The following is a 16,211-nucleotide window of genomic DNA, read 5'->3' as shown; positions in this document are numbered from 1 at the left end:
TCTGTCAATTAACATGATTGACATTTTTATATTTTCAAGGAGAAAAGGACTGAGAAAAAAAATGATAGAGAAAAAAATGATAGGGAAAACCGTGAAACAAATAAGTTCCCAAATCAGCAGTGGTCAGTCCTTCCTTCCCTCCATCTCATTCGCAGAGTCGGTATTCAAGTATTTGCCAGGTTTGACGTCATGTACATCAGTGTCCACAAATGGATTGTGAACCATCTTGAGCTTCACATCCAGTTAGTTCTCTGCCTTCTCGAACGAGCGTCGTTCGACGAAACCCGTAATTGTTATTTTCTGCGCGTATATCAATTTCTCGGTCTGAACTACAGGTTGGGTCAAGCATTGAGGTTTGGTGTTTGTTTAACATATTTTCAAACGTGGGTCTTCTTTTGGAATAACAGCAATTGAAAATGTCCAGACCTGATCCTTTAAACTCATCTTTCCAACCTCCAACTAATGGCGTACTGAAATCCCTGTTGGAGAATCCAATGAAGCTGCCATTTCATCATGAAGAAGGTAAACAAAACGCAGACATCAAATAATTTGTTACGTGGTAGTTTACATTCATTTTTGAGACGATTGTTTTGGTCGTTCTCGCTTTCAAGCGTGATCTGTCAGTGTTGCAGCGCGTGAGCAAGCAAGATACAATGCAGAAAAAACAACGGCTCCGATGTCTACAATATTTCAGTAGCCCGGTGTTTCTCACCTTTAGTTACTAAGAATTGGCGTTGATTCAAGTGTAAATTAAAGGGACAATCACTGTTGCTACATCCACTTTTGGACTTATACATTAATTGATTCTTGAAGAGTAGAACTTATAAATGCCTAATGAGCTTAGTTCAACTGTCATACCCCATCAGAACCCCAAATATAAGAATGTTTTACTCCAATGTTTGTAAACAATGAAAATGTAAACAAACACAATATAGCCTCAACATGGTTAAAACTATAATTTTGATATCATGGATGGTCAATCCTTGTATCCATAACTCTAACTCTTCATGTCTATGCATTTGAGTGGTTACATTTCTCAGCCCCATCCCTCAGCTTTTTACCGAACCAGTGTCGGGGATTCGCTTTATTGTTTATACTGCTGATTTCCGCATTAAGTGTAATGTATTAGTACTACTACATCTAGCCAGATCGGGAAGGAGTACAGTATGATCCATGATGGTTGCAATTTTGTCGTTAAATGTCAAAATACATTCCTGGTATGACAGCTCCAGCCTGATAAGGATACAGTGTAACAACTATCCCTTTAATTCATGTGACTTACGACAGAAAACGTCCCGCTGCAAGTTTTTGTCATACAGTACTTATTATTATTTGGAATGCTATTTTTTTTTACACCGTTTAAGCTAGAAACGTCATTCAAACTTTAAAAAAGTGCAGAGTGGTCAGGACCAGTGTGCTTGTATACAACTTTTGGATGTCCTTTACACTTTATAAACTATAAAGCTATTTGCCCTTCGTTTTGTCCTCCATCCACTCCAAAGGGATTTCAACATTCTAAAGGTCCCATTGTGACATCATTGCACTGTGAACAATGTGACAACAATCAGCTACATTGACACTTTGCCAACAAGTTAGACAAAAAGTTAGGGCGTATGGAATCTTCCTCTACTTCTCTGCTATTGAAATCTGAAATCGTAACAAAAATATATTCTTGCGATAAAACGGTACAGCTGTTTTAGTAACTGAATAGTCTTTTTTCTTTTTTGTCCGAGCTCCCCAGCACTTTAGACAAAACATTTAAGAGAGTATGAGATCTTGGTCTACTTCTCTGCTATTCAAATGCGTATTTCACGATATACCGAAACTTTTGTACTTTTTGTATACTAGAACCTGAAAAACGGTTAGGTACTAGAATGTTTTGTTATATTTGGTACTTCTGTCATGTCTCATGTCGTCAACGGATTGAGAGAGGATTAAGTCTGTCAATCAGCGTAGCCGATGTTCCCTTATAGCGCGAGAGCACCGTGCCTGCTCCACTTACTCATTGCTAGCCCGAACCTGCCTGGAGGAACCACTGGGAGTCTGAGCTGCATCACCACTTATGCTGCACATAAGTTAACACACGTGAACAGTGAAAAACAGCATGTTGAAACTGTTAATAAATGTTTTCAAAGGTGTGTGTGAATGACGTCATGAGTCTTAAAGAGAACGCGCATACTTTAAAATAAGTCCCAAATGGAAGGGGAACCGATTGGTTTTCATCTGTAGCCCAATGAAATCAGCCAAAACAAGGTCAATAACTCAATGCATGGACACACTCCTATTGAATATGCATTCCCTTGTATTGTAAATAGGCCTTGGCTACATCACGGTTTACCCAGTTTATCAATAGACTAGAGATTTACCATTCAAATAAATGATGACCATAATGTTATGTAGTTTGATTGGTTAAAAAAAGGTGACATTTATTTAATAATTTATGAATTAATTCATACATTAAAACATTTTTCAAATGTAATGATAATGGACTCAAAAGATCCATCTGGATCAATTACCATTCTGTGACTTTGGCTAATACCCTTTCTTTTTTCCAATTGGCTTCATTTTGGTGTCGAGTATAGTGATACTAAACCTGGTATCGAAGTCAAAACTCTGGTGTCATGGCAATTCTGTTCTGATTTCAGATTTGAATGTGTTATCTTCTTCTGATCAAAAGTGACAGCTGTTTTAGTAATGGTTATCCACTGCATTCATTAAGCTAACTTCCCACTGTTGAATTAACTGTCATATAACTTTCAGAAATGTAACATTTTATAGCACTGGTTGAGCACATTTCTACCATGAGACAGTAAGTAAACATTTAGACTTTTGACACATCAGCTACTTTGACCACTTTCCCAACAATTTAGGCAAAAACTTAAGAGGATATGGCATCTTGGTCTACTTCTCTGCTATTTAAATCAGAACAAAAATATATTCTACTAATCAAACAACCACTGTTTTATTAACCACATCAACTACATTCTATCTAAACTTTTAAAAAGAACTGACATTTTGACAACTTTCCCAACAACTTAGACAAAAATCTCAACACTACTACAAAAATACTTTTAAAGGGCAAAAGCGAGTCCAACAGTAGTACATTGTGGGACGTTTGTAATCTACTGTAAAGAGTATTCCGAAGACTAGCCAGGCTAGAAACCATTTAGTACTTATTTGTCAACAACTTGATAGGGACTATATATATAATATTTGAAAAAACTCTTTAAAACTTCTGGAAATAGGTTGAAGAGAAATTAAAATATATTTCCTGAGACTGGAGGTTGTCCCCTAGAGGGTACTTTTGCTTTTGGAGTTGATGGGGTGTTTACTGTAGTTTGGTTATTCATATATTTGCATCAAGTATATAAACATTCACATATGCCTCAAGTATACGCTTAATCAACAACAGGGGCTTTAGATATTTGTGTGTGTGTGTGTGTATAAATTAAAACCTTGGCCTTTTATTGGCTTAGCTGTTTTGACATTGTTTGTCTGTTTTGGTCTAACCGTGATATGACTCTCTCCAAATATTTGCAGGTTTTGGAAAAGATGAGAAAAAGTTGGATGAGGAAGGCGGTGCCAATACGCCACAGTCGGCCTTCCTAGGGCCAACCCTGTGGGACAAGACCTTGCCATATGATGGGGACAACTTTCAGCTGGAGTACATGGACCTGGAAGAGTTTCTGTCAGAGAATGGCATCCCCGCAAACTCAGCTCAGAATAACCAAAACCAGCCACAGCAGTCCCGGCAGCCCACTATCCAGCAGGTTTCCCCTGCACCCCCCATACCCTCTGTGGTTGACCTCAATAGCCATGCCACTATCTCTGTTCATACAGCCATGGTCTCCCAAAACTGTCTCCAGAGCTCCCCAGCCAGAGCAGGTAAAATACCATATCACACACAACACACAGCACACACACAGCACAGGAACACTCTCAAACGAGGGCTAACATCTGCAAGGTCAACCAAACGCACACACACACACACACAACCCTCCTATAGCTCTCAAATTAGGGCAAATCTCTATGGTCAAAGCCTTAGTTTTTACGCTTTGTAATAATATGCCCCGGGCGCTGTTTATCCACCTGGTGTACTCAGCACGCATATCATGACCAGGTTGTCTTCTCAACACTGAACTTTCTCCTTTACTGTATACCCCATTCTACTCTGACCAAAAGAACACATAGAGGTTTCTCCGTATTTAGGCTAATTCAGGGGCTGTGAGAATGCTAGGACATTTCTTATACAATTCTGGCCCTTCGGAGCTTGAGTGGCATTGTGCCACGTACTAGAAAGTTAAACTGGAGGGACAGTAGTTGTACAACTTGGGTGGGTTGTAGTTTTGATCCCTCAACTGTGTAGTTTTTGTCAACAAACATTTACAGTTTTACTACATTCCCGATGACATTCCAATATTGATTTAGATCAGGCTCATTTTGTTGCTTGGCACGCAATGCTTTGTTTGGTTAAGGTGAATCTTGACTTATCTGTTGCTGCCTACTGAAGAGACAACCAGAAACAAGTTAAACGTTCCTCCTTAATGAAACACATTCCTTGTACCCTGTTATTTAGAGGTGTGAGGATAAACATACCTTATTTACATGCATCACCAAGGCAAACATCTTCCATAAGGCTAGTTGTCATGGTTTCAGCCTCTTGAAAGTGGGGGAGTGAATAAAGAGGGTCAGTGTAATTGGTGTGTTTGTTGGAGCAGGCAGATGTAATCTGGTTTGTGCTAGCCAATTCATTGTTGCTAAATAATGGACATCCTATCTGAATCTTCTAGTCGAGAGGAAAACAGTGATTATATTGCCTGTAATTGTTTTATTTTGAAACTAGTTAATTAATGATGAGGATGGTAGTTGTCTTTATGACCCTGTTTTAGTTAACACCTTATTTATACATTTTTATTATCACATCAGTTACGTTATATGTTTAAAGGGAATATTTCTGTGTGCCCATTGGTTTGTGTTATATAGTAACTTTGGTATGTATTTTGGTTGGTGTGTGTGATATCTTCTCATTAACATTGTTGGTAGAGCACAGTGTGTCAAATACAATCCTTATAATCACTTCCACACTGTATGGAAACCTGCCTTTTTATAATGTTCCAGAGTATAACAGAAGCTCATGTTTACCATGTCTCTGCTCGGTGGGACCTATATTTTTTTGTCCCATACTTCTTGAGGTTTTATGGATATGAGTTGACACCATTATCAGTAAACATCCTCAGATTGAATAGAAGTTGAACTCTTACACAAAACACATTCTGCTGCATTTTATTCCAATAGACCTATGTATGTCCAAAGGTTTTTCATTTTAGTCATTAATGATCTACCAAGTCCCAACGTGAACAGTGATGGGGATCTAGTGAAACTGGCCTGTGTAGTGGACTTGAATTCATATGACATACCACTTAAATGGTAGTGCTGGGAATTTCCAGGGCTCTTCATGATATGATATTATCGTGACACTTAGGTGCCAATACGATATTTATTGCGATTCTATATGTATTCTGATTTGATGTTCATGACATATTGCTCACTATGTCTGCTGCAGGGGGACACGAGAGACCCATGATAAAAAATAGTTTTGATCCGTCATGGAAATAAAAGTGCTGAAATCATGTTGGCTCACCATTTTTAATAGAAGATTGCCAACGCTATAGAAGGAGAAATACCAATGTTTTGGTACAGCCGACTAGCGCCAGCTAACGTCAACTACCTAGCAGAAAATATACAAAAGGTTTGCTGTTGAGAATTGATACTTGGAGTCATAAAATTGATATAATATTGTCATAAATAGTATTAATATTACGATACTCTACTGTATCAATTCCCCCCCACTATTACTCTGATCCACCTAGCATGCTTTTACTGTGATTTGAAATCACATTTGAAGGAATTGCAAATGCCCTAAATTCCCATCCATTCCAAAAATAGCCTCACAATTGCCATGGGAAAAAAACAAAAACCTTCACAACTTTCTTCTGATGTATGACATTCTGTTTGACACATTTTAAGATGATTTAGCTTGTCCCTTAAAAGTAGTCGGAGACAGAAGTATAATAGTCTGTTTCTAATGATGACATTATTACTCATGCCAAACACAGTATGTCCTTCCTCAGTGTGCCTACAGTGACCACAATGTTCCTCTGAGTATTTATTTCCCCACTGCTTTCACAAAGTAAAAAAATAAAGAAAAAAGCTAGGAACACACCTTGACGTGGTACTGTAAATAGTTTTTGGCCTCACCACAGGAAGTAATAGTACATCCGGACACAAGTCTGTCACTCGTGTCAAAGAATTACATCTGTACAGTTACAGTACAAAGAATCCCAGCATGTGAGGGTGTACGTGCATGTATATTTGTCTCAGTGCGAGTGAGCGTGTTTGTTTTTTTTGTGTTTTTTTTTGGTCTGGTACAGTTTCACAGGGCCCGTCTTCTCGCCGTTATGCACATTCCCTCTCACATGTGTGGCTAGGTCTTCCTGACAGACACATGAATCCGCCATGTGTAGCCCCACTGCTAACGGGAGCTTGTCATGGCATGAGTTTCTCCTCCTTCCTTTAATTCTCCCTCACCTCCTTCCTTTAATTGTCCCTCACCAGACAGATCCCAGTCGGAGCCATAGCAGAGGCACAGGTTGAACCCTGATGAGATCACATGGTCAAGGCTATACTGCTATCACATACACCTCCAGCCTAGCCTGCCCCACCAACCTCCCAATTCCATATTGCATGCAAGCACAATGCAGCCTGAGATAGCTTTGTTATCACAGCAGATATCCAGTGGAGTTAGCGATGGGCGGGTCCCACTGCTGGTTCAATAAGGGGCCTACGGTCTATTGTTGGCAGGGGCCAAAAGGGAAGTGGAATGTAGACAAGGTCAAAGATCAGGTCTAAACTTGTGTGCCATGGAAGTGACTGTCTGATAAGTTGTGTGGTACCTATGGAAATCCTCTCTCTATAGTAAACAGATAAAGGGGATGTGTGGTTAGTCCTGTTGACTCCATGTTGTTTAGCATCACATTCATATACAGTAAACACTTAACACAATAATAGGAATCCCCGACTAGCTCACACTTCATTTTGAAGATTGGTTGGAAAAGGCACAGACTCTGTTGTCATTCCTTAGGGGTCAAGCTTAAAATGTTAATGAAAATCAAACTATTTTAAAGAGGGTTTGAGTTTCTCTCCTGACTGTCCAGCAGTCAGAGGAAGAACATGCAGGTGAGAGTCAGGTCAGAGCCATCTTAGCCCTCCGTCCCATCTGCACTGGTTCTACTACCCACCCACACAATGCAAATCTGAGCATTTACCTACAGGAGAAGGAACAAGACGCAGAGCTCTTACCTTCTATCTATTTTTGGTGGACGTTGAACACATGTTGTCAGACATGTGTGTGTTGTCTCTTCCTATTGGAGGTTCGTACAGGGGAGGTCACAGCCAAATTCTATAGGGCACTATCAGCCAGGCTTTTCACCAGGCCACTCTTAGCCAGTAAAGCATGTCACTGTATTTTTACTTCAGTAATCTGGTCAGAATTAATGGTTAAAGTGATAAGATGTCTGGGCCACAGTGCTTGTTATTTATATAGGTGATATACTTTTGACAGATTGTTTTGGACAGCGTCTGATTTAGCCCTTGTAAGTAGCTTGGCACTAAGCCGACAGTGTTAGTCAGTGGCCTGTCATTGTTGGGGACTAACATGCAGCCAACGTGTTCTTGACAATTCACTAAAATGAGGCATTGAATTGGACCCCTGCTGAAGTACCACTTTGGATGGCCAGCCATTTTAGCTTAATGTGTCAGTGACTACTGATGCAATGATTCACTGGTGAAGCTAGAGTGTAGTTGTCATGCTTGCGTGTCTACATTTAAGCAATTTAGCAGATGCTCATATCCAGAGTGACTTATGTATGAGTGCATACATATTCATCCATATTTTTTTCTCTAAATTCCTACATATTTGTTTTCTCTTCTGAAAGGGCTGGAGTAGCTGTCTTACTTCCTTCTGCATAACATACAAGCAAGTCAGACCTGTATGTTGGCCTTGGCTTAAATCTCAACCAGGACTGGCTGGAGCTAGAAATGCTGCTATGACCAAAGGTCAGAAGGCTTAAGGCCGTAGCCAGCTTAAAGCACAGAGAAGCTGGGTCATGACGTAGGAAGTGACCTAAAATGTCGGCCTTTGAATTCTGTTTGAGTGAAGTGTTTTCACCGTCAGCAGGAAGAATTTGTATTTCTTTCATTCCTCATTACGTTTTCAAACCAACTACAAACGACTACAGTCCTTCGATTGTGAGTCATTGTAATTGTCAAGCTGTTTAAGTGGATGAATCTCAGGTAAATACACTGACATTGGGCTCTATTAGTTTACTGTCATAAGATGCTCACCGCCAGACACCAATCAAATTACAGCTGATTTGATGAAGCCATCCAATTAAGTTCTTCAGTTCTGTTTGCTAATCCACTGAATGATGAAGGGTAGAATGTGAAACCGTGTCAACTGCTGACCTGCTGCTCTGTGCAATAGAAATCTATTAGGTGTTACGTAACATCCACAGAGAGATTGCAGAGGCACATGTTGAGGCTGGCTGACGAGGAGGTTGCCTTAAGTCAATTTACAGACAAAATGTTGTTGTCTGCCTGAGCTCAGCTGACTAGAGGCACTGATAACAGGGCCCCAGAAAGGCTTAAATAACATATCTTCTGTGTTTGTGAGAGTGTCTCTGTCTGTGTATCGGTAAATGTGTGTGTTCTCTGTGCTCCGCCTGTTGGTTAAAAGGTGCAACCACAGTTATATTGCTTCCCTGTGGGCAAGGCCAGTTGTAGAATTATTTAGATGAAATCATCATTGACTTGATGAGCATGTATAGAATAAGACGGACATAAGAATATAGTCCGTCTTCACATGCAAGGCTGGTATTGATTCTAGAGCAGGGGTGTCAAACTAATCTTTCCCCGGGGGCCGCATATGGTCGTCAACGAGGTCCGGAGGGCCACACAAAAAATGTGTTATATTTCCTTGCTGTAAAAATTTGCAACAAATAGTCTTGTAGTCCTCTGTTTTCTGAATTTCTGATGCTCCCTGACTGTCTAGCTTTCATTTCGGTGATTATTAGCGAGCTGGACACAGTCAAGAAACTATATGATTGTAGGACCATTATCTTTTCTACATATTTTCAATTTGGTTTTAGACATTTTAAGGTGTGTGTGTGTGTGTGTATATATATCCCCTTGAACTTTGCGAACCTTTTGCCACATTTCAGGCTTCAAACATAAAGATGTAAAACTGTATTTTTTTGTGAAGAATCAACAACAAGTGGGACACAATCATGAAGTGGAACGACATTTATTGGATATTTCAAACTTTTTTTTAACAAATCAAAAACTGAAAAATTGGGCGTGCAAAATTATTCAGCCCCTTTACTTTCAGTGCAGTAAACTCTCCAGAAGTTCAGTGAGGATCTCTGAATGATCCAATGTTGACCTAAATGACTAATGATGATAAATACAATCCACCTGTGTGTAATCAAGTCTCCGTATAAATGCACCTGCACTGTGATAGTCTCAGAGGTCCGTTAAAAGCGCAGAGAGCATCATGAAGAACAAGGAACACACCAGGCAGGTCCGAGATACTGTTGTGAAGAATTTTAAAGCCGGATTTGGATACAAAAATATTTCCCAAGCTGTAAACATCCCAAGGAGCACTGTGCAAGCGATAATATTGAAATGGAAGGAGTATCAGACCACTGCAAATCTACCAAGACCTGGCCGTCCCTCTAAACTTTCAGCTCATACAAGGAGAAGACTGATCAGAGATGCAGCCAAGAGGCCCATGATCACTCTGGATGAACTGCAGAGATCTACAGCTGAGGTGGGAGACTCTGTCCATAGGACAACAATCAGTCGTATATTGCACAAATCTGGCCTTTATGGAAGAGTGGCAGGAAGAAAGCCATTTGTTAAAGATATCCATAAAAAAGTGTTGTTTAAAGTTTGCCACAAGCCACCTGGGAGACACACCAAACATGTGGAAGAAGGTGCTCTGGTCAGATGAAACCAAAATTGAACTTTTTGGCAACAATGCAAAACGTTATGTTTGGCGTAAAAGCAACACAGCTCATCACCCTGAACACACCATCCCCACTGTCAAACATGGTGGTGGCAGCATCATGGTTTGGGCCTGCTTTTCTTCAGCAGGGACAGGGAAGATGGTTAAAATGGATGGGAAGATGGATGGAGCCAAATACAGGACCCTTCTGGAAGAAAACCTGATGGAGTCTGCAAAAGACCTGAGACTGGGACAGAGATTTGTCTTCCAACAAGACAATGATCCAAAACATAAAGCAAAATCTACAATGGAATGGTTAAAAAATAAACATATCCAGGTGTTAGAATGGCCAAGTCAAAGTCCAGACCTGAATCCAATCGAGAATCTGTGGAAAGAACTGAAAACTGCTGTTCACAAATGCTCTCCATCCAACCTCACTGAGCTCGAGCTGTTTTGCAAGGAGGAATGGGAAAAATTTCAGTCTCTCGATGTGCAAAACTGATAGAGACATACCCCAAGTGACTTACAGCTGTAATCGCAGCAAAAGGTGGCGCTACAAAGTATTAACTTAAGGGGGCTGAATAATTTTGCACGCCCAATTTTTCAGTTTTTGATTTGTTAAAAAAGTTTGAAATATCCAATAAATGTCGTTCCACTTCATGATTGTGTCCCACTTGTTGTTGATTCTTCACAAAAAAATACAGTTTTATATCTTTATGTTTGAAGCCTGAAATGTGGCAAAAGGTCGCAAAGTTCAAGGGGGCCGAATACTTTCGCAAGGCACTGTATATATACATACATAGAGTACCAGTCAAAAGTTTGGACACTCCTACCAGGGTGTGCCTTTATTTTTACTATTTTCTACATTGTAGAATAATAGTGAAGACATCAACTATTAAATAACACATATGGAATCATGTAGTAACCAAAAACGTGTTAAACAAATCAAAATATTTTATATTTGAGATTCTTCAAAGTAGCCACCCTTTGCCTTGATGAAATTTTTGCACACTCGTGGCATTCTCTTAACCAGCTACACCTGGAATACTTTTCCAACAATCTTGAAGGAGTTCCCACATATGCTGAGCACTTGTTGGCTGCTTTTCCTTCACTCTGCGGTGGAGGCCAGGTCATGATGCAGCATTCTCTTTCTTGGTCAAATAGGAAGTGTGTTGGGTCATTGTCCTTTTGAAAAACAAATATATATAAAAATTATATTTTTTTACTCAAAGCACCTGTAGGCCACATTGGACTGGGATGTATGTTTGACACCCCTTTTCTAGAGGATCAGCTTTGTAAAGCACAACCATGATACAGAACAGAATGGCAGAATACTATGATGTAAACAGGCACACGTGTGTTAGTTTCCCCTTAAGTGCCCTCCTTGGGAATTTTTAAAGGGGGCTTTTTTGAGAACTCAAAAGTACCCCTACTACACCTGGTACGGGGTAGGAGGTGAGGGGGGTACTAATGACTTTTGTCATAGCTGTTTATATTACATTTAAAGGCAGATTCTAGAACCTTCATTTTAAGGAAACCAGTTGAGGTCGAATAAGGCCTAATTTCTAACCATTACTTTCTCCAGGACCATTGCACCTCAAAGCCTGCTCTTTCAGAGAGTACAGTCTCTTCTAAACAGTGCCCAGATGTAATTCAGCAGACCCTCTAACCTGTCTTCCTTTGCCTTTCTCCTGCAGTGCTGCCCTCAGCTGCCAGGAACACCCCCAGCCCCATCGATCCAGAGTCTATTCAAGTTCCAGTGGGCTACGAGCCCGACCCTGCAGACCTGGCTCTGTCCAGCGTACCCGGACAGGAGATGTTTGACCCCCGAAAACGCAAGTTCGCCCCAGAGGAGCTCAAACCACAGCCCATGATCAAAAAGGCACGCAAGATCTTCATCCCCGAAGATCTCAAGGTAACCTACCTGGAGCCTACTTGGAGCCTACTTATGTGGAAGGTTGAAAGGGTTTGCCACTTGTTTGGCCAAAAACTCAAAAAAGCACCATGTTTTCTTATGTTATGTAAGCAGCAAGTGGACTTATTCCACCTAAATAATCAGAAGTATTTTAAACCACAATATAAGGAGGAGTGTTGGCGCAAACCCAAACCAGCAGCTTTTTCAGTATTGATATGGAGGAGGCGAACTTGGCCAGGATTTAGATACGATGTTGTTGGAAGAGGTGTATCACATGTACTATTTTGTTTGTTGAGGTAAGATGGCTTCCTGCAGGGTGCAAAGGAGGTTGAAGGTGTCAGGCAGTTTTAAACAACGTTATGGAAATGTGATAAGTGAAAATGAGATGCGTGCTGACATAAATAATAGGTTTGGAATACGGTTTATTACTCAGGTGAATCACTTATAAATTTACAATACCACAGGTTGTGTGAAAAAAATATATGAATCACAACAGTGTGTTTCACCTCACTTTCCAGGATGACAAGTACTGGGCCAGACGCAGAAAGAACAACGTAGCAGCCAAAAGATCACGGGATGCCAGGCGACTGAAGGAGAACCAAATTGCCATCCGGGCTGGCTTCCTAGAGAAGGAGAACGGTGCACTTCGCTCAGAGGTGGCCGACTTGAGGAAGGAACTGGGTCGCACCAAGAACATAGTGGCCAAATACGAGGCTCAGCATGGGCCCCTGTGAACCTCCCCAAACCAACGTCCACACCCTTCCCTCTCACCCCCTCACCCAAGAGTTTAAAGGACAATGTGCCTCCCTTTTGGTGGCACTACCCACACACACACCCACACACACACACCAGCCCCTCACCCCTGTACATGATAATCCTATATGATTCTATCATTTGGAATTTGAATTCTGTCACTGGCATCTGTTAGTTTCTTCCTTCTGTTTTCTCACTCACCCTTCATGTACACACATGTACATGGGGTATGAGTATGTATGTACAGTATGCACACACACTTTCCTCTTTCAAGTACTAGAAGGCACTTTGAGTGTTAATGAGCCAACAACCTACTCTCCGGATCCCTACCCTGTCCCCTCTTTCCACTGTTCATTTTGTAAATGATGCCATGGTGTTTGTTTTCCCCCTTTCTCACCTGTTTTATACGTGTGATCAGGACTGAGAGCTGTTGTAATATATCTCCCTCCCCATCCTTATGTTCTTCCAGTGCTGTTTTCAGAGGGATTCTCCTCCTACCTAAGACCCTGTTCCTGTCCTGTACCTTCCTGTAGCATCCCTTCTCTCGGTTTGTACCGTACATTCGTATTGCAATTTTTTTATGTTATTGTACTTCTGTTAATATTATACATTTTTCGTGTCCATTGTTGTTACAGCTCTGCAATAGAACATCAGTTCATCACATCAGGACTATAAGCTACTCTTGTGATTTTAATATTTTCTTGTTAGCACTTAACCTCTCTCTCAAACCTCAGTATAACTGTACAGTTGGAAAGAAAAACCAGCGATTCTTTTCTATCACACATTGAGCAATAATCTTTTCCAAATCTATATTAATTCATGCTACCAAGTTTTTCCTCCCACACCGATTTCCCCAATCAGAGCACCTCTTGGTCTCCAGTAGAACCCACAACCCTCTTGTCTCGCGTTGCACGGCACGGTCATTTTCTGTTGGGAGTTGCGCAAGCTAGCATGGTGATGGTGGACAGATTTCCCACCCTGTGCTCAGTGGTCTCTCTGCTGCAGCCTGTTCCACAACCACAACTCCGCTAACCCTCTGCACCAATCTTCTAACACATGTCACAATCTGCCCTGATGCAATGTTCCTCAGTCTAATCTGCCTGATATTTGTGTATCTTTTCTGTTAAGGACAGATTAATTTTTTGAAAAATCCAATTGTTAATTGTTATTATTATGGCTTCTATTTGTGTCGTTGATATTGTTGTTCTTATTATCATCTCATTGTTTTTATTTGAATATTTCAGCATGATTTCTCAGAACACAAACCTCAAGCAAATCGCAAAGTGGTTGAATTATTTCCTTTTTTATTTAGCATGATTAACAAGAGTGGTTCTTTTAATAATCAATAGAGATATCTGTATTTTTGTAGATATGTGTTTGCCTTCTTCTGTAAGATGGCTGTATGAATGTAAAAGATGTTGGGGAAAAGAGTAGGATGGTGTTGTCCAGTACTGTGGTTATCCCAAACAATTAGTTTACTACAAACCAAAAGATTCAGTACAGAGATGATACATTGGTTATAAGAGATGTTTATATAAAGCTATTCTATATGGGGGGTTTTGTACAGTATTTTTCCTATACATTACTGGCTATGTATTTTAAAGGCACAGAATCCAGAATATTATTATTATTAAAGAATACAAATACATTACTCAAAGAAAGCAAAACACTACTATATTGGTTATCTTAACCATAACAATGTGGTAGTTTTACAGAGATTCCTCCAAATCCAGCAGCAGTAACGGATACTGTTGGGCATTATTGGAAAGACACTCCTGTATCCTGGTTATATACTATAGATGTAGCCATCAGTAACCTTTAGTTCCTTGTGTCATGGAATCGTAGTGCTTTAAGATTGAGTCTCACCAACGTTAACATGAAATAAAGTTGAGTATGGAGGACGGAATGTATGGAATGCTCTTTAATCGATTTCTGAAGAGACCCACTATTGCTATTGATTGTCATCGATGTCACCACTAGGTGTCTCAAGAAGATTCCTGTTATGGTTCCCTTCACTCAGCCAAAATATGACACCGGAGTCCTTTGATGGTAAAACTGAAAAGGTTTACCTTTAGTCATATTCTGATATGAACTAATATTTGGAGCCATCTCTATGCTCACTAGTTTGAATGATGTTACAATGAAGGGGAGGGCAATTTCAGGTTACTGTAGCTACTGTTTGTCTGCTTGTTAGACCTTCGCAGTTCTAGTAAGCCCCACTGCCTGAGTGATATTACTCTCAATGACACTGCATAGCATACTGAGTTCTCTATTTCTGCTATAATACTGCATTAAATTCACAATTGACCAAATACAGTGTAGTGTTCCTTACCTGTTGCAGATCATGGTCCAGCCAAGGTGAGAGTAGAGCTATGTTTTGGCTGTAAAGAAATGGCTGAAGATGGTTTTCCTTATTCACATTTCTATAGCCCATCTGTACAGATATGGGTTTTGTTAGCTGTGTATGTCCATGTACTTTAACATGCTATTCTGTACCATGGACGTACCATATGAAAGAATAGGATAAAGCCATTACCAGTCCACACATTGCCCACATACCTCCCTGTAGAGTGACTTCACTACCTCACCCATGAATGGAAAAAAGTAACCATAATTCTGAGTCTATTCCAGTGCCTTGAATACACTGACTGTTCCTCAGTCTCTCAGCGATGTAATGTCATTATCACCACTTGAATAGGTTCAGATCTAATGCAGCAAATATTCTATATATTTACAATTGTCTTTTTACTTATTTAAAATGCTACAATTAACTAATTACCATTGTATTAATGGCAACACCAATGGACTGTTTCACAGAGGGTACATAGATACACAATGAAAGGAGTATTCTGTCTTGTCTGTCATGGAATGAATGCATAACATATGATATTCAGTCCTTGGCCTCCTGATCTGTAATTCATAGTGTCTAATAAAGTATTTTCTGTTTCTTTTGATGAGTGTCACACTTGTTATTTCTGCTAGTGTCAAACATTTTCAAACTGTTTACTGTATACACTAAGTCTATATAGTACTTAAGCAATAAGGTCCGAGGTGTTGTGTCGTGCCTAAGAACAGCCCTTAGACATGGTATATTGGCCATATACCGCAAACCCCAGAGGTGCCTTATTGCTATTATAAACTGGTTACCAATCTAATTAGACAAGTAAATAGTCATTTTTTAGCCATAGCCATGGTATACCATGGCATTCAGACAATCAGCATTCAGGGATTGAACCACCCGGTTTATAAAAAAACATGAACACCTGATCTTTCCATGACAGACTGACCAGGTGAAAGCTATGATCCCTTATGTCACTTTTTTAAATCCACTTCAATCAGTGTAGATAAAGGGGATAAAGATACAGGTTACAGAAGGATTTTTAAGCCTCGAGACAACTGAGACATGGATTGTGTATCTGTGCTGTTCAGAGGGTGAATGGGCAAGACAAAAGATTTAAGGTCCTTTGAAGGGGGTATGGT

At 40.2% G+C, this 16,211-nt stretch overlaps 1 protein-coding gene across 1 annotated transcript; it reads left to right on the top strand.

Moving 5' to 3' along the window:
- Nucleotides 1-231: 231 nt before the first annotated feature.
- On the top strand, nt 232-15,683 carry LOC118365617 (hepatic leukemia factor-like). The gene is made up of 4 exons (XM_035747981.2): nt 232-522; nt 3,541-3,885; nt 11,761-11,978; nt 12,497-15,683. The coding sequence occupies exons 1-4, from the start codon at nt 417-419 to the stop codon at nt 12,710-12,712; spliced, it is 885 nt and encodes a 294-aa protein (XP_035603874.1). The 5' UTR covers nt 232-416; the 3' UTR covers nt 12,713-15,683.
- Nucleotides 15,684-16,211: the final 528 nt, after the last annotated feature.

Source organism: Oncorhynchus keta, chromosome 5, assembly GCF_023373465.1.
Source record: "Oncorhynchus keta strain PuntledgeMale-10-30-2019 chromosome 5, Oket_V2, whole genome shotgun sequence".
Taxonomy (NCBI): domain Eukaryota; kingdom Metazoa; phylum Chordata; class Actinopteri; order Salmoniformes; family Salmonidae; genus Oncorhynchus; species Oncorhynchus keta.
This window is presented reverse-complemented; position numbering and strand designations above follow the sequence as displayed.